The sequence below is a fragment of the Wyeomyia smithii genome, chromosome 3 (genome assembly GCF_029784165.1).
Source record: "Wyeomyia smithii strain HCP4-BCI-WySm-NY-G18 chromosome 3, ASM2978416v1, whole genome shotgun sequence".
In the NCBI taxonomy this organism is placed as follows: Eukaryota; Metazoa; Arthropoda; class Insecta; order Diptera; family Culicidae; genus Wyeomyia; species Wyeomyia smithii.
The window spans coordinates 179,741,385-179,760,425 of NC_073696.1; the positions used below are offsets into that span (position 1 = coordinate 179,741,385).

Below are 19,041 nucleotides of genomic sequence, written 5' to 3' on the forward strand. Positions count from 1 at the left end.
ATTTTTCTATCCCATATAAACATCTGGCGGTTCCAGAGTGCCGCGCCAGTCATGTTTAGGATCCATATCCAGGCGTTGGAAGCTCCTATTTGTATTTATTGAGAAAAACGTAGAAATCAACGCTACGTACTGTAGAACCGAGGTTCTGGAGAAGGTTGTGGCTCCGGCATTTCGGGATCTCTATGGGGATCTCTCTAGGATTGTACGTCTTTTATTAAGACGTACGGCGCACCAGCCAACACGGCGAATATCGTCCAAACGTGGTGTCGGGAAAATATGACTGATTCTTTCGATAAGAATTTGTAGCCTCCCAGCTCCCCGGACCATAATCCTCTGGACTTTTATGTATGGTTGCTTAATCCTTTGGACTTTTATGTATGCTGGCCAAGCAGGGCGAAGTGAGTATTGGACAATTTAAGACGCTGATTTCCGAGATCTGGGACGAGATGCCGATGCGTGCCACGTGTGATTCTTTCGGAAACGTCTCAAGCTCGTCATACAGAACAAAGGGGATGAGGAGCTGCTACCAAAAAAGTGTAACAGTTGACGGTCTTTTTGTAGGAAGTACGGTTATTCAAAAGATGTGCAGTATACTTTAAGTTACGTCATAATCCATCTATTGAAACCATCGGTCTAATTGGGTGTTTTGTTTGACATTATGTCATCGACTCCCAATAGTTTCGTTTGCCCATAAAACGGCTGATGGAATTATTCGGCTTTGGACGTCTCCATCAGCGGTAACGGTTTTGATTGAAATTTACGCCCAAATCGGAAGATCTGAATTCAACATGACGATACCATACAACATCTCTCGTTTTGGCCCTGTAAGTTGGCGACCAATATCATGCGATTTGATGTCACTAGACAATTTTTTTTTTTTGGGGCACCGTAGAATCATTGGTGTATAGGGACAAGCCCAACACTATTGAGCCCTTACAAGACAACATAACATGAAAGAAAGGGGCCTAGCGTAATTTGTAACAACAAACCTCGCCGGTGTCGATGGTTGTGGGGAGGCGTAATCAACCAATATCCAACCCAACTCATTTAGATCCTACACGCAAAAGTTCAAGCTTTAATCATCTAATGTGTTCTCCAATTCGCACAGAATTTGCTCGGACTTCGCACAACAAATGCGTGAAACGCATAACGCAAAAGTTGTACAAGGAATACATTGACAGAGATCAAAATTAGAATATGTATCTTATGCACAAAAATAGTATTGTTTCGGTAAACTTCGGTTTCGGGCGAACGATCAGTTTCGAGGCGCTCAAAAAATCGCTATACGTTCTTGATGTTATTGAAATAATAAGCTAGAATATAACATAACTTTGTAAGGAAAAGTCGTGGAGATGTATTACTCACTTTTACGGCGACAGACCGATTATCGATCCAATGCCGAATCCAGAATACGTCGCAATGTCACTCGGTCCTGGGCTGCTATCCTCCAATCTCCCCTAACACCTATTTCGCGTGCATCCTCGTCGACAGCAAACATCAACGGGTGCGAGGCCTACCTCGAAGTCGATGGCCTCTATCGGGATTTCTTCCAACCTCCGGTGGAAGCTGACTGGGAAGGGGAATAAAAAGGTAGTTTTTTTCATTTTTAGTTTCGTAAACTTTTCATAATTTTTGACAATTTCTTATTATGCGATTATTATTATAAACGATTGTTCTGAAGACACTATCAAGCTAAGGTGACGGTGAAACGTGCTATGGACTTAAGTTCCACATTTTGCCTTACTGGACCACTGTGCATTGGGTTTGTACTGTACATGAAGCCCATTATGCGACAGAATAATTGGGATAGTTTTGAATCAACAAGATTAATCGCAAATTTATCTGTGGATATAAATATGGTTTAAGACAGCGGCTCTCAACCTTTTTTTGTCCACGTACACCTTGGCGATATTTTCCAAATCAATTGTAATTGTATCAATTGAAGTTTTCTCGCAGAGTGCAAGGGAGTAGTGGTGGATCATGCCGTGGTAGTCTTGTTCAGGTTTCAAACTAAGCTATGGTTTGTTTGATTGCTACAGTTAAGAGCAAGCTTGAACAACAAATGAAGTATTATAAAGAAAAAATGCTTTGTCCGCCATAACTGATTTTTCTTTCGCGTACCCCCTAAAGGCCATTGCCCTGGAGTACGCCTACCCCAGCTATCGATTGTTGATTACCACTGGGTTACTTGAAAAATAGCAACCTTCCGTGATTACTGAGATACCACGATTGCAATCAAAACCAATCGACAACTTGGTCTAATATTCAAAATCCAGAAGAAGTTCAATGATTTCATCCAGGAAACGGCTTGTTCAGACAACACGGATCAAAAGTTCTTCACTCTCGGCTTGCACAGTTTATTTTCAAGTGGAGTTGAAGCATGTTTAAAACAAGTTCAATCTTCATACATGGATAGGTGTTCATTTTGCGGTGAAACTATAAAATAGGCAACCTTGAGGTAAAATGCTCATATCAAAAAGAACCTGGAACTAAATCGACTTTTGTCTATAAAAACACCATTTGACAGATATTGTTTATTGGTCGCGTAACGTCAGACAAAAAGACTTGCAAAAATAGTAAGAAATAGGCCTCGAAATATATTTTTTTCCTTTTCGTACGATTTATAAAATAGATTAGGCTTCCACACGTTAAAGTGAAACGGTGTTGAAGCCATATATGATCAATTTCGAACCACCAGTCCGAATTTTCAAAGGTACAAGACTCGGTAATAGTTAATGCTTCACCTGTGAAAACGCTGTTTCATGTTTTCTTTGGTGAAGCTTACATAAAATAGCGTTTTCACAGGATACGCATTAACTAATTCCGAGTCTTGTGATTTTTAAAATTCGAAGTGGTGACTCGAAGTCAGCCATTTATGGCTTCAACACCGTTTCACCCTAAAAATGTAAGATAGAAGCGGTTGGTACCTTAATTGTGCATTGCAATGGCGCATTTTACCCCGACTGGACATTTTATCCCCAGTTCCCTTATTTGCTTATTTAGAGAAATTTCATCGCTTGAACAGTGCCACAAGGACATAATGGCTAGAACGTCACATAAACTTCTCTCTGGTGGCTACGATTGCTCTATCATCCTGTTTATGTTTTGGCCGCATTGCACTTCTCGTCATTCACAATGAGACAAAAGTTATTTACGGCTGAACGCGCATCGCACGAGCTCAGGTCTACCAAAACCTGTTCGATAGAGATGGTTTAGGTATACAGGTACCTAATCATAATTTAAGTTTTAAGTGCTATTGCTTACTGTTAATTCGGGCTAATGTGGGTATAATGAGAATATGATGGATTTTTATGCTGGCATGAATTTCATCGTGTTTGTCATTCGACGAGGCTTATGTACATCATTTGGAACAACTAGTGACATAATTTTATTGAATAAATGGTAATAATGAATACGGATGATAATGTTAAATCGAAAGTTTTTGCCGCAGTGCTGAGCATTTTCAGAATGAAACATCAATATTTGAAAGCTTGCAGTTAGTGTTACATTAAAGAACAATCGGTAATATTTAACTAACACATAAAGATGCGAAAAATTTATTTGTTTTTATACGTTTTTGAATTAGTTCAAATAGATATTACCAGAGTTTGTATTAAATGGTTTTATAATAAAAAAAACTGCGATTATAAACCCTACTTTCTCTTAAAATTCAATGGAGAGTGCTCACCGGAAAAAGTGTTGGTAATGATGTGGTTCAGTAAAAAATACTTTCTACATAATCATTACTAAGTCTATAGAGTTCCGGATCGTTCTGTTCACCAACTTGCCTTTAAAACGCTATCAACGTTTTGAACTAGGAATCTGTATTTTCAATACAAAATCATTGGATGAAAACAGTTCTCTATATAGGGTACACATTTGAGTTTTCCTGTATGGGGGATTTCATTTGGGACAACACAAAATGGAAAATTTCTATGCATACGATTCCGTCGTTCCACCGACCTTCCACTCAAAAATTGAATACAATTATTTGTTCAGTAAACTGTGAACTTCCATGTTGTTGGAAAGAAATTGAAAGAATACATTTCATTGACTTAACATGTTTCTTGAACCCAACAGTATCAGAACTATGTAGTTGAAGTCCTGCCTTTACACGAGCTAACCGTGGTGCAAATAATTTGTCATCTCTTGTAGAAAATTGCCATTTCCTGTTGAATAAATATCAACTATGGTGCCATCAGCTGGAATGCAAAAGAAAAGAGTCAAATAGAACACACTATACTGAAGCTCAATTTGCGGGGCGCTTGTTTTCCATCACAGTTGTCATGTAAACAATCGTCGCAGCAACTGCTCTCTTCTAACGAAATCATGCCCAGTTTTTCGCAACACCTGAGTACGGCAAGGTAAAACATTTCCGCCCGCCACCTGTTGTGAAATGTGATTTATCCTTTGCTTCCTAGCTCCGAGAACAAGATTGTCGTCCCTCACCTAACGATAGTAAAAAGACAATTCTCTGTTAGCTGGTTCAAAGCTTACGGAGCCAGGCTGCCGTGAGTTCAGCTTTACGGAAACGATTCCGGTGGGAAATCGACGAAGAGAGAATGCTTCCAATTGGCCACACCGACCTAACTGGCCAGGGTCTTCTGCATGTGGTTTGCACCAGATTTCCCACACCAAGCAGATCTGCATGATTGCATCTTGAGCTTCTGAACCCCTTTGGAATAGAAATGCACATTAGTCGGTTACGTAGGAAAATGAAAAATGTGAAACACTCTCTATGGTGCCGTTTGCTTGTCTGCCAACTGGTTGATTTTAGACGTTTTTCCTTGATGAACATTATTCAAAAGAAACCTTTCATGCAAAGCGGATTGCAAAAGAAAGTAATGATGTCGGAGATTTGATAGTAGTTCATGGGAGACTATCATGGGGACAATAGAAGAAAAGCAGAGCCATTTATACTAATTAAAATTGTATGTAGTGCGTAATATGTAATGTTTCAATGCAACCAAACTATGCAATCTCATTGATAATGTCCTTAAGGTTTACTGACGCTCAAAATCAGACTCAAACCTTTCAAGTCATCATTTTAGATGCATTGATTCAACTGGCATAGAGTAGAATTCTTCAAAAAGCATAATTTTTTTTAGAGATACCTTCAACGTTCTACGAAACCTTATGCTAGATTACCCGAGGTAGCTTTCATGGAATTCCAGTTGTAGATAAAAGAGCAATTTTTTGGATGAAATTATGTAATTTAGAGAGAATTAAGTCATTTTTGTATTCGGTTTGCCAAAAATAGTCTAAAATCAGACCTAGAATCATCTACCTATATTTCAATCAATAGCAAACTTTTTAAAAATTTGGTCTAACCATTCGAGCTCAAATTAATCACAGAAATATAAATAATCGGTGTTTTGAATTGATAATTGAAATGATCGGCAGGATAGTACAATAAAAGTTGAGAACCACTAAAATCCATTAATTTTATTTTATTTATGTCAATTTTATGGAACGTAAAATTCACAACAGGTAACAGGCGCATTTGTCCCACACTAAAACAGATTATGGTTTCGACAAGAGCATACAACCGAATCGTTTCGTATGTTTGTCAAACAAGTACTGAGGTCAATTCGGCCGCAGCAATGCATTGGTATTAGCACACTTATCGGATTTAATTCGCCTCCAAAACTATACCAAAATCGTAAAGGATGCACTCAGCCTGTTATTTCGATTTTATTTTTCCTATCTGACAACACAATACGACTACGTGATGGTGAGCTTTTCACTGCAACACACACTGCACCATTATAAATTGTGGCATATATACTTGTCGAAGCCAGCCGTTTCCTCCTAACAGATGCAGTTGACGCAAACGACAAAGCAGCGAATCTTCATACTTCAAATTATTATTCGTTTACGAGTATGCCTTTTTTTTAGTCTGTAAACAGTACTCTCTCATTCCGCGTCGAACACTCGACAGAAACGGACGTGCAAAGTGGTCGTTCTATTACAATCCGGTCCGTGTGTACGAATAGCCAAACAAAAGAGTGTATTATTCAAGGCCATCAGTTGACAGTCGAGTCCGTGTCGCTGTGCTGAGTGATCTCACACCCGGCTCACTGCTGGTGGCTGTATTGGTGCTGCTGTACTGGTGCTGCTGGCTGCTTTGGGTGCAGCTTCGAACGATCGGACAACCACTGCTGGAAGGAAGAAGAAAAGAGGTACGTGTTCTTGTCGGCGCTAGTTCGCTAGTGCGCTACATTTAGCGCGATGGATATAGATCCCTCGCCTCCCTTGCCACCATCCCCGAACCCCCCTGACCCTGACCCTTCTGTTACCCCCTCCCCTGTTCATTCTCCAGTCCCCCCTCGCCCCAGGCTTTACCCGGACGGATCTCAACAGGGCAGCTATACTGTTTATTTTCGTCCAAAGGCAGGAGTGAATTCAAAGCGATTAAACATACTGCAAATTTCAAAAGACCTGACGAAGGGGTACAAGGCCGTGACCGAAATTTCCAAGGTCCGACCTAACAAGCTCCGTGTCGTGGTCAGTGATCTGGCACAGGCCAATGCTATCGCTTGCTCTGAGCTCTTCACACGCGAGTATCGCGTTTACATACCCGCACGAGACGTGGAGATCGACGGTGTCATAACCGATTCGAGTCTGTCTGTCGAGTGTATCCTAAAAAGCGCAACCGGTTGCTTCAAAAATACCGAAACACAGGCGAAGATTTTGGATTGTAAGCAATTGCGGTCCATGTCTCTCGTCGGCGGTAAAAAAGTTTACACTCCGTCAGACTCGTTTCGCGTTACGTTTGCCGGATCTGCACTCCCTAGCCACGTCTCGATCGACCGGGTTCGTCTGCCTGTGCGATTGTATGTACCCCGTGTTATGAATTGCACCAATTGCAAGCAGTTAGGCCACACAGCCGCCTACTGCTGCAATAAGGCACGATGTAGCAAGTGTGGGGAGACTCATGCGGAAGATTCTTGCAGTGTTAATGCTGAAAAATGTATTCACTGTGGGGAAAACAAGCATGAGCTCTCCACATGCCCGGTGTACATGCAGCGCAGAGATAAAATCAAGCGGTCACTTAAGGAGCGTTCAAAGCGTTCTTACGCTGAAATGCTGAAAAAGACCGTGACCACTTCTACCATAACATCGAACCCCTTTGATCTGTTGCCCTCCGATGAAACCGATTCTGACGATTCATCAGCGGGAACATCTTATGCCAATCCTGGGGAGTCTAGGAAGAGGAAAAATGTTTCTTCTCCTAAACTTCCCCGTAAAGGTCCTAGAATTTCCCAAAGTGTAATGAAAAGTACGAACAAACCAAACAGTGCTGCGGAAAAACCGAAGCAAACTCCTCCTGGGCTTGCAAATTTAAAGTCCCAGAAGGAGTTCCCAGCAGGAACATCTAAAACCCCAGTTGTTCCTTTTGCACATCCAGTTGATGAAACAAACTCTGGATTAGTGAAATTTTCTGACATTGTGGACTGGATTTATGAAAATTTCAATGTACCCGATCCAATTAAAATTTTTCTTACAGCATTCCTCCCAACAGTTAGATCATTTTTGAAGCAGTTGACTGCCCAATGGCCCCTCCTTGCAGCGATTGTATCCTTCGATGCCTAATTCAACTGCGTATATGAAGGATTCTATCTCTGTCTAACAGTGGAATTGTAGAAGTATTTTACCAAAAATTGATTCGTTTAAAGTTTTGATAAATAAAAACAAATGCGATGCATTTTCCCTTTGTGAAACTTGGCTTACTTCAAATATTGATCTCAACTTCCATGATTTTAATATTATTCGCCTTGATCGAGACACCCCATATGGAGGAGTACTTTTAGGGATTAAAAAGTGCTATTCTTTCTATCGTATTAACCTCCCCTCGATTCCAGGCATCGAAGTTGTCGCATGTCAAATGACAATACAAGGTAAAGAGCCTTGTATTGCCTCAATATATATTCCTCCCAGAGCACAGGTTGGGCAACGGCTGCTCTTTGATTTAATAGAACTTCTTCCCTCGCCACGTTTGATTTTGGGAGACTTCAACTCTCATGGCGTGGCTTGGGGTTCCCCATACAATGATAACCGCTCCTCTTTAATCTATAACCTTTGCGATGACTTCGACATGACTATTTTAAACAACGGTGAAATGACACGTATCCCGAAACCTCCAGCGCGCCCAAGCGCTTTGGATCTATCCTTATGTTCGACGTCGTTACGGTTGGATTGCACATGGAAGGTAATCCTTGATCCTCACGGTAGCGACCATTTGCCTATTCTTATTTCAATTAATAACGGGTCGACTCGCATGCGACCAATTGACATTCCGTATGACCTCACACGGAATGTCGATTGGAAGTTATACGAGGAAATGATTTCAAAAGCGGTCGAGTCGATACAACATCATCCACCACTTGAAGAATACAACCTCCTCGCGGGCTTGATTCTCGACGCCGCGTTGCAAGCCCAAACGAAGAAATATCCCGGCGTAACGATCTAAGAACGGCCTCCCACTCCGTGGTGGGACCAAGAGTGCTCCGATATCTACACGCAAAGATCCGACGCGTTTAAGGCCTACCAGAAGGGAGGTATACCTGGCGACTATTTACGGTATTCGGAGCTTAATACCAAGCTTAAAAGTTTGGCTAAAGCAAAGAAACGCGGATATTGGCGTCGGTTCGTGAACGAGACGTCGAGGGAGACATCGATGAGCACTCTTTGGAACACAGCCCGAAGAATGCGGAATCGCGTAACGGTCAACGAAAGCGAGGAGTCTTCAAGTCGGTGGATATTTGATTTTGCCAGGAAAGTATGTCCGGACTCTGTTCCTGAGCAAAACATTGTTCGCGATGCGTCTCCGGGCCACGACGCGATAGAATCACCTTTTACGATGGCAGAATTTTCAGTTGCCCTCCTGTCCTGTAACAATAACGCGCCTGGGTTAGATAGAATCAAATTCAACTTGTTGAAGAATCTACCCGGCAATGCCAAGAGGCGCTTGTTGAACTTGTTCAATAAGTTCCTGGAGCAAAACATTGTACCGCAGGATTGGAGGCAAGTGAAGGTGATCGCCATCCAAAAACCAACGAAACCAGCTTCTGATCACAACTCTTATAGGCCGATTGCAATGCTATCCTGTATCCGGAAATTGATGGAAAAAATGATACTCCGTCGTTTAGACTATTGGGTCGAATCAAATGGTCTACTATCAGATACTCAATTTGGCTTCCGCCGTGCCAAAGGGACGAATGATTGTCTTGCGTTGCTTTCAACAGATATTCAGCTGGCGTATGCTCGCAAAGAACAAATGGCGTCTGCGTTCTTGGACATTAAGGGGGCTTTTGATTCCGTTTCTATTGACATTCTTTCGGGTAAACTTCACCGACAAGGATTTTCTCCAATTTTGAACAATTTTTTGAACAATTTGTTGTCCGAAAAGCACATGCATTTTACGCACGGCGATTTGGCAACTTTTCGCATTAGCTACATGGGTCTTCCCCAGCGCTCATGTTTAAGCCCCTTTCTTTACAACTTTTATGTAAATGACATCGACGAATGTCTGGCAAATTCATGCACGATAAGACAACTTGCAGACGACAGTGTAATCTCTGTTACAGGAGCCAAAGCTGCCGATTTGCAAGGACCATTGCAAGATACCTTGGACAATTTGTCTGCTTGGGCTTTACAGCTAGGTATCGAATTCTCTCCGGAGAAGACTGAGATAGTAGTTTTTTCTAGGAAGCATGAACCTGCTCAGCTTCAAACACAATTAATGGGTAAAACGATTTCTCAGGTCTTGGTACACAAATATCTTGGTGTCTGGTTCGACTCTAAAAGCACCTGGGGTTGTCACGTGAGGTATCTGATGAAAAAATGTCAACAAAGAGTGAATTTTCTTCGTACAATAACCGGACAATGGTGGGGAGCCCACCCAGGAGACCTTATAAGGCTTTACCAAACAACGATATTGTCTGTTATTGAATACGGGTGTTTCTGCTTCCGCTCCGCAGCAAACACACATTTGATCAAACTAGAGCGAATACAATATCGTTGTTTGCGTATCGCCTTGGGTTGCATGCAATCGACCCATACGATGAGCTTGGAGATCTTAGCTGGAGTACTACCATTGAAAAACCGCTTCTGGAGCCTGTCTTCTCGTATTCTTATCAAATGTGAGGTCTTGAACCGTCCCGTGATTGAAAATTTTGAAAGGTTAATCGAACTTAATTCTCAAACCCGTTTTATGACATTGTATTTCAATCACATGTCCCAAAATATTAACCCTTCTTCGAATATTCCAAATCGTGTCGACTTATCAAATACTTCTGATTCTACTGTGTTTTTCGATACATCCATGATAGAAGAAACTCGTGGAATCCCGGATCATTTACGCGTGCAGCAGATCCCTAAAATTTTTTCCAATAAATATCGAAACATCAACTGCGACAATATGTACTACACTGACGGATCACTTCTTGATGGGTCCACTGGCTTCGGTATCTTCAATAACAATTTAACCGTCTCCCATAAGCTCGATAATCCTGCTTCTGTTTACGTCGCAGAATTAGCTGCAATTCAGTACACCCTAGGGATTATCGAAAATTTTTTTTTCTTTACGGACAGTCTCAGTTCCATTGAGGCTCTCCGATCGATGAAAGATGTTAAGCACTCTCCGTATTTCCTGGGGAAAATACGGGAACATCTGAGTGCTTTATCCGAAAAATCTACTCAGATTACCTTAGCGTGGGTCCCTTCTCACTGCTCGATACCGGGTAATGAGAAAGCGGACTCTTTGACTAAGGTGGGCGCAACAAACGGTGATATTTATGTAAGACCAATTGCCTTTAATGGATTTTTCGCATTTGTACGTCAGAATACGATCATCAGTTGGCAAAATTCTTGGACCAAGGGGGAACTGGGAAGGTGGTTACATTCCATAATCCCCAAGGTATCGACGAACCCGTGGTTCAAGGGGTTGGATGTAGGTCGGGATTTCATTTGCGTGATGTCCCGGCTTATGTCCAATCACTATAGATTTGACGCGCATCTCCGTCGTGTTGGTCTCGGGGAGAGTGGTATCTGTGCCTGTGGTGACGCCAGGTCTAGATTAATAGCTTCCCTGCAGGCCGAAGGTAGGCAGCCGGCTGTTCCTGTTCGTGATGTCTTGGCGAGCCGTGACCTATCCTACATGTCCCTTATATACGTTTTCCTGAAATCCATCCACGCCCCAGTTTAGTCCTATCCCCTTCCGCCTACATCCAACCAAACGACAAGAACACGTTAAGACCCCGGATCCGGAAACAGCAATCAGACCCGCACGATACTCTCAAGGCCCGATGGAAACAACCCAATATGCCAGTCCGTAATATCTTGGCCCAGCAGCGGAACAAATTTAATATGCTGCTTACCTATGGCAATGAAAACCATCAAACAGCAAACCTGTGCTTTTAATGCAAAATATTCTAGCTTTAAGTTAGATTTAGTTTCAGCTCGTAGTCGGCAGCGAGGATAAAAAATTTGCTTTTAGTTATTAAGATACTTCAGAAAGTAAGCTACCAGATATTATTGGCGCCGTTAAACATTGAATTGTATTTGTGCCATGTCAAATAAACTATAGATGAAGAAAAAAAAACAGTACTCTCATTTTTTCACTGGCAGTAATACACTAGTTGAAAATTGTGTTTGTAATATATTTAAAAATGTTTATCAAGAGCCCAACTTTAAGCAGCTGAATTAGCCTTTTTTTCTTTTCTTATATTGAAGAATATAGTAGTAATGCAAAAAAAAAATACTGTTTTTATTTATGCCAGAAGTATCCTCTCGAATCAGTTAGAGAGATAGATAGAATAACGAGAGAAAAAAAAACAATAATATGAAACCGATTGTTACTCTATTTTTGCGGCCAGATCGTGTAAAAGTGCTCGATTTCTAAAGATATGCAACGGGTTTCGGATATGACATTTTTGCGTCAAAAACCACACCTTAACACTAGCTAGCAGTACCTCTAGGTCTGACTTCCTGATGGTGGTGTTGTACCGTGACAACCATTGAAAATCTGTGAATGTTGGAAACAAACAAGAAAAAAAATGAAACTGCATCTCGCTCGAAAGAGCAACCAACGCAGACAATCTAAAAATTTAGAATGAGGGCAAATAGTTTGAAGCAAGGCGAGAAAAACACACACAAAAAACTAGCCCCTATCCACCTAGCGGCAAAAGAATACTTTCTATGGGAAAACTAAATCATGTTTAATCGACTTTAACGTGACCGTTAGCATGTAGAAGTGAAAAAGAACGGGGTTCCGTATAATCACACATATGATCAAACTAATGTTTCTATTTAGAAATATTGTTTTCAAAATTTGTTTCAAATGAAAACTTATGACCTTTCCCCAGTGAGGAAAGCAAAATTGTCTGTTTGCTATTGAAATTTTTGCGGTGAATTTTATGTGTACACTTTTTCATGTCATCTGGCGCATTTTTATCTCGTTCACAGCGACAAGGCTGCATCCACGGCGAAGACCTGCCGTATCTATTCGGGGCACCGCTGGTTGGAGGATTCAGCCACTTCAGCAGGAACTACACGAAGTCCGAAATTGCGCTGTCGGAAGCGGTCATGATCTACTGGTCCAACTTCATCCGAACCGGGTACGTATTCCGCTGAGGGAAAACCCGTTACCGTGGTGTGAGGTGACAATGTAAAAATGTTCGAGTTTTAAGGGTTTTCGGTGCATCACATAAATGTGACATCAATTTTCGATTCATTTTTCACGGTGTTCCATAATACTTCAATGCTGTATTGTTCCCACTATCGTGTGTAAACTACCTAAGTTCAGAGATACAAAAGCTACCAGTTGCATTCGTAATGCTTCCGATTTGAAAAAAAAAAATTTAATACAGAGATGCATGAAGAATGAAACTGCACACACGCTCTAATTTATTTGCACTACACGAAACAGTATAGACAATATTCAGAGCATTCAATCAACGTGAGTGATATCCTGTCGAAACATTCAAGTAGTTGAAAATCATCACATAAATTGCAACAGAACTTTAAACCGACGCTACATACACCTTTTAAAATTATAAAACCTGTTATGGTGGATTAAAATTTTATAAGTTTAGCTTATTCCTCTGTACTCTCAACCACACTGGGCGACAAGAGCAAAAAAAAATCACTACAAAAATTATAGCTTTTTAAACAAAAATCCCTAAAAAAAATCATAGCTTTTTAACCAGCTTCTATGTTTGCTTACGGGAAAACTCATTTGAGTCTCTGAGAAAGTAATCTTTTCTATGGGCAATAACACTAGTAAGGACAGTAGGCACCGTAAAGTTATTTCAGGAACTGTTCACACGTAAAAGAAGTCGAAGTTTCCAATGAACAATACTATTAAGCATTTGTTTTCGAAACACACCTAAATTTTGAAAATGGCTTTTGTAAAAATATAAACTGGTATTGATGATTACAAATGTTTTTCGAGCCACAACGGTTTATTTTATCGGTGTTACGTCTCCAGTAAAGAAAAAAAGGGTTTGTAAAGAAGAATAGATCAAATGTCTTAAAAAGCTTACATTATTCAAATCGTATATTTCATGAAAACTGCAAGCCAAACATTTATGGTCCCAGACATGATCAAATGCCTGAAAGTCATCGAACTTATTCTAAAGGTTCTTATAATACATGCAAAATCATAACTTTTTTATTAGTTATGACTCTCTCCTTCTTGAAAGGTTGCCACTCTCCCTTCTCAATGTTTGTACGACCACCTCTTTTGTACAAAAAAACGCGTATGTCAAGTTTGCTGGCAGTCAGTTCAGGCAGCCTTCACTCTACTCTACTGCGAACGACAACGGCCTGAGGCTTGTCAATTTCGCTGCAGCCAGAGGTATGCCTATCTGTAGCACTTATTTTGCACGCCAGAATATACGTAAGCACACCTTTAGGCATCCTAATGGAGAGGCCAGCTCTCAAATCGACCATGTTCTGATTTATAATCGACACTTTTCAGACGTTACATACGTGAGGTGATATAAAGGATCAAACGTTGACTCGGATCATTATTTCGTTGTATCCAAGTTTATTTCCCGGTTGTACAACGTGTTCAAATCCAGGACGACAAGGAGGATACAGTTGAACATCCAGCGGCTATCAACTGGAGAAGTGGCTACAGACTACCTGCGGAAGGTTGATGAGCGGATCGAGGATCAAGTTCAAGGTAGCCTGAATGAACAGTGGGAGCATATCCACAGTGCAATCAGCACCACAGCGGGAGAAATGTTGGGTAGATCTGCAACAGCCACGTCCAATGAGTGGTTTGACGCTGAGTGCCAGCGAGCGACGGATGAAAAGAACCGCGCCGGAGTTTACATGTTAGCCACGGCTGTGACTCTTCAGAGCGTAGGAAGATACCGGGAAGCTAGAGCTGCTACAAAAAAACTTCATCGCCGGAAGAAACGACAGCACTGGGAGCGGATTCTTGCGAAGGCGGAAAGTTGCTTCTCTAGGCACGATGCGATAAGCTTCTACAAGAAGATAAATGGAATCAGGAACCGGAACGTGTCAGCTCCAGTCATGTGTAACGATAGGGAGGGGAACATGATTACAGATAGAACGAAGGTGGCCAGGCGTTGGAAGGAACACTTTAGCGTGCTGTTGAAAGGTGAAGAAAACAGCGTAGTCGAAAGGAGCAGGATGGTGATTGAGGATGATGGCAAAGCTGTGGACTCACCATCCATGGACGAGGTGAAGAAAGCAATGAACAAGCTGAGGAACTGCAAGGCAGCTGGTATGGACGGCATTCCTGCCGAACTTCTTAAAGTCGGGAGCGAATATCGTGCTTTACACCGGATCTTACTGAGAGTGTGGTCCGATGAAGAATTGCTCTCTGGTTGGAGGGTCTCATATGTCCGATCTACAAGAAAGGCCACCGCCTGGACTGTAGTAATTATCGAGGCATAACCCTTCTCAACACCATTTACAAAATTCTCTCACGTATTCTGTTCTATAGACTAAGGCACTTATCGGAGACCTTTGTTGGCGATTACCAATTTGGTTTTCTATGGGGACGCTCCACTACGGATCAAGTGTTCACCCTGCGACAGATCCTCGATCGATAAATTCTGAGAATTCAACCTGCAGACGCACCATATGTGCAGTGACTTCAGGGCAGCGTACGATACAGTGAAGAGGAATGAGTTATGGCGTATAATACTCGAACATGGTTTCCCAACAAAACCAATTTGACTGATACGTGCCACCCTTGAAGGCTCTACATCATGCGTCAGGATAGCCAGTGAGATATCGGACTCCTTCGTGACGTTAGATGGTTTGAAGCAGGAAGAGTCTAACTTATTGTTCAACATCGCAACATTGCAACATTGCAATACGGAGGGCCGGCGTGCAAAGAAGTGGCACCATCATTGCGAAGTCTCACATGCTTCTAGATTTTGCGGACGATAACATCATTTGAAGCAACCATAGAACAGTGACCTTCGGACCTCTCAGGAAGGAAGCTGCTAAAATAGGGCTCATCATTAACTCTGCCAAAACGAAATACATGGTGGCTGGTAGAAAGCGTCCTAGTCCGACGGGAGTAGTCGACGAATTTATTTACCTGGGTACATTAATGACATGTGACAACGAGGTTAGCCGTGAGATAAAAAGGCGGCTAGCAGCTGCAAACAGGGCCTTCTACGGATTGCGTAACCATCTGAGGTCCCGTAGTCTGCACTTGCACTCTACAAAACACTAATTCTTCCCGTAGCCCGCTACGGCCATGAAGCATGGACGTTGAAAGAGGCCGATCGGCGAGCTGTTGGTGTTTTTGAGCGTAGGGTTTTGCGTTCAATCCTTGGTGGCAAACTAGAAAAGGGTGTTTGACGCAGGCGCCATGAAGTGTAGTGAAGTGTAAAATTCGTCTCCATTCCACTCGGTCCATGGCCGCAGTTCACCTGCTCTGCAGTCTGCGTAGGGTCCGCAGTTCGTCTTCTATTTGATCGATTCACCTTGCCCTCTGTGCACTTCTCCGTCTCGTCCCAAACGGATTAGTTTCTATAACTATCCTTACCAGGCTGTCTTCCGACATCCTTACGACATGCCGAACTCACCGCAGCTTGCCAATTTTAACGGTATGGACGATAGATGGCTCCCCAAGTAGCTCCAGCAGTTCGTGGTTCATTCACCTTCTTCACATTCCGTTCTTTATCTGCAATCCACCGAAGATGATACACAACACCTTCCACTCGAAGACCAGAAGGCCGCATTGCTGGTTCTCCACAAGTATAGTCCATATCTCATGCCCGTAGAGGACTACCGGTCTGATCAGTGTCTTGTAGATGGTTAACTCCCTTCATGTACTATGTCTTCGATGCATTGATGGCCAGTTCAATCCGTCTGGCTTCGGCCTTTAGTCCGATGTAAGTGTCCGCAATCTTCACAAAGGTCCGAGCCACAATGCTGATTTCGTCGGCGAAGCCAAGCAGTTGAACCGACTTTCTGAATATCGTGCCACTCGTGTTAATTCACACTCTTCTAATGACACCTCCCAGGGCAATGTTACAGAAAAGGCACGAGAGACCATCACCTTGCCCTCAACCTCTTCGAGTTTCTAAGGGGCTCGAAAGTGCCCCCAATACTCGAACTAATCACATCACTCGTTCCAACGTCACTTTGATCAACCGCGTTAGTTTTTCCGGAGATCCGTAGTCGTGCATAATCTGCCATAGCTGGTCTCGATCAATTGTGGCCGATTTGAAATCGAAGAATAAGTGGTGTGGGCACGGGCATTTCTGCATAACCTGCCGAACCGCGAATATCTGATCCGTGGTGGCGCGGGCACCCATGAATCCCGCCTGGTAGTGAACCCACGAACTACTTCGCAAATGGTGATAGTCGAAGGCAGAGTATTTGGGAGAGTACCTTGTAGGCGGCATTCAGCAAACTGATTGCCCGGTAACTGCAGCATCTAGCTTGTCGCCATTTCTGTAGATGGGATACACAATACCTTCACACCACTCCTCCGGTACTCGTTCTTCCTGACAAGGCTTAACAGTTTTTGGCCAACATTGCACATTAACGTTGTTAGCGGTAAGATATTTATACAGGGACTCATCTCTTGTGTTTACATCCGAACTACCCCAGACAGTGTGGTGTGCGTCGGCACCTTAACCGATGATGAGTCGTTTATTGATGCTCCTTCAGCAACAGGCTCACGTTGTAGCAGACGACAGGCGACAAAAGTGCAACTTTCACGTATTGGCGAATTGTGACCGCCTTTGCAACAGAGCCTTTTGCGCCTGCGCTACTCTCTGCCAACCTACCGAGTGGGGAGCTACATAGCCGCATGGTGATGGTGACTTCCTCTCAACAAAAAAAGTGTCTCTAATAAATAAAGCTGGCCAGAAGGCCACCCAACGAAACTTATCCAAGGAATTATAATTGGCAATATTTGACAAAAAGGAACGAGGCAAAACTAAGTCACTCTTATAATAAAACTGGCCAGAAGGACGCCCAACGAAACTTCTCTAGGGAATTATAAGCGACGATATTCGTCAGGAGGAACGAAGCTTAGTATAGGATAGCAGTTACACGCTTACTGCTAGGAAGGAAATGTAAAATCATATTACACACTAGCATGGATAAATACGAAGCTTGCCATTTCTCAATAGTGGTATTGCTAATAATAGAAGTGTAGAATACAGCAGACTCCCGTGCATATCTCACAATGCATCAACGATTCTGGTCGTACAGGAAAAAAAAATTTGCCGCATGCGAGCGGTTAGTCTGGTCGACTGGTTGATGAATTAGGCCTGTGGCGTCCTTGCGTTAATGTCCTAGGCTTAGCAGTGTCTTCAGGCGCCACCGTTGCGATTGGGAGAGCCGTTTGACAAAAGCACGAGGTGACTTAGGTTTCCCCCTGTCATTTGATTGCGTCTTCGGTTTGGGAAGACAGACCGTCGGCCAGCGCAAAGCGGCCAATGATTAGTAATAATTCCGAAGGTCCTCCATCCAGCGATTCGCTGTCGAGGTTGAAGTCGTTCCATCTCCTCGATCACAGAATGTGTTGGCTTCATTTGTTACGACAGAGTAAGGTTGCCGAGGCCAGATTTCAGGTTTTTTGTTTTTGATTAGAATTTAGTTTTCATCCCACGCTCTGCCACGAAAGAACTTCAGTGCGTGACACGAACACCTTTACGCAGTGAGAAGTAGGTATTAAACAGGCTTCATTAACGGTTGGCAAATTTTTTAAAACCGGTGGACCCTCTGCTCCAGTTCTCAATAACTCAAGTCTATTCGTACAGGCTAAACTTAAACTAAAGAGAACCGTCACAGTTGGCCAGTGGTAAACAGATGTTCGTAGTCTTGTCATCTTACAAATTCCAGCTGAACTAGAACTTTCAATGGCCATCAAGCCAAAATCCGGATTTTCGATCATCAAGTCCAACGCTGAGCACCGCAAAGACAGAATAAAATCCAATTTGAACTACTGAATAATGTTGATTGATTTTTCCCTGTCACTACCAAGGAGACATTTGAAGCTCTTATAAACACTTACTTTATCGATTCGACTGTGACAACTGGGCAGAATTCGACTGTGACAACTGGGCTGAATAACAATGCGCAACAGAATCACGGATGGGCATCTGGTTTTCAATTTCTCCCCGATCCAGACATTTTGGCTGTCGACAAATGTTTCCCAATAACTTTTATTTCACTAATGACAATTGATTTGGTCACTTCTGATGATGCCGCAAACTTTTGCTTTGGATTTTTGCGATCTACAAGTAGAATTTTGAGGCGGCAATCTGAAAAGTAAATATCAAAATCAAAATGGAAGCAATATAAGAGAAATAGGAAGCAATCTACATAATAAGGGGAAGGAAGCAATGTACTCAATAAGGGGTGCACTACTATAAAAATCGGATCAAATGCAAGTCAACTAACTTTCGTAAACAAGACCTGACAATTCTTGTTAGGTGATCCTGTGCCTTGTAACAACGTTAATCGATGTCTGGTTGAAAAACTGTGGTTGGGTTAACTTAGACATTATTTTTGAGAAGAGCTCCC

General features: G+C 42.4%; 1 protein-coding gene across 1 annotated transcript in view; it reads left to right on the forward strand.

Moving 5' to 3' along the window:
- The window catches only part of LOC129726442 (neuroligin-4, Y-linked), a 103,623-nt gene that overhangs the window by 77,722 nt on the left and 6,860 nt on the right, over positions 1-19,041 (forward strand). Inside the window, exon 9 of the mRNA XM_055683137.1 lies at positions 12,469-12,620. Coding sequence (XP_055539112.1) covers positions 12,469-12,620 — 152 coding nt within the window. The remainder of the gene's footprint in view (positions 1-12,468; positions 12,621-19,041) is intronic.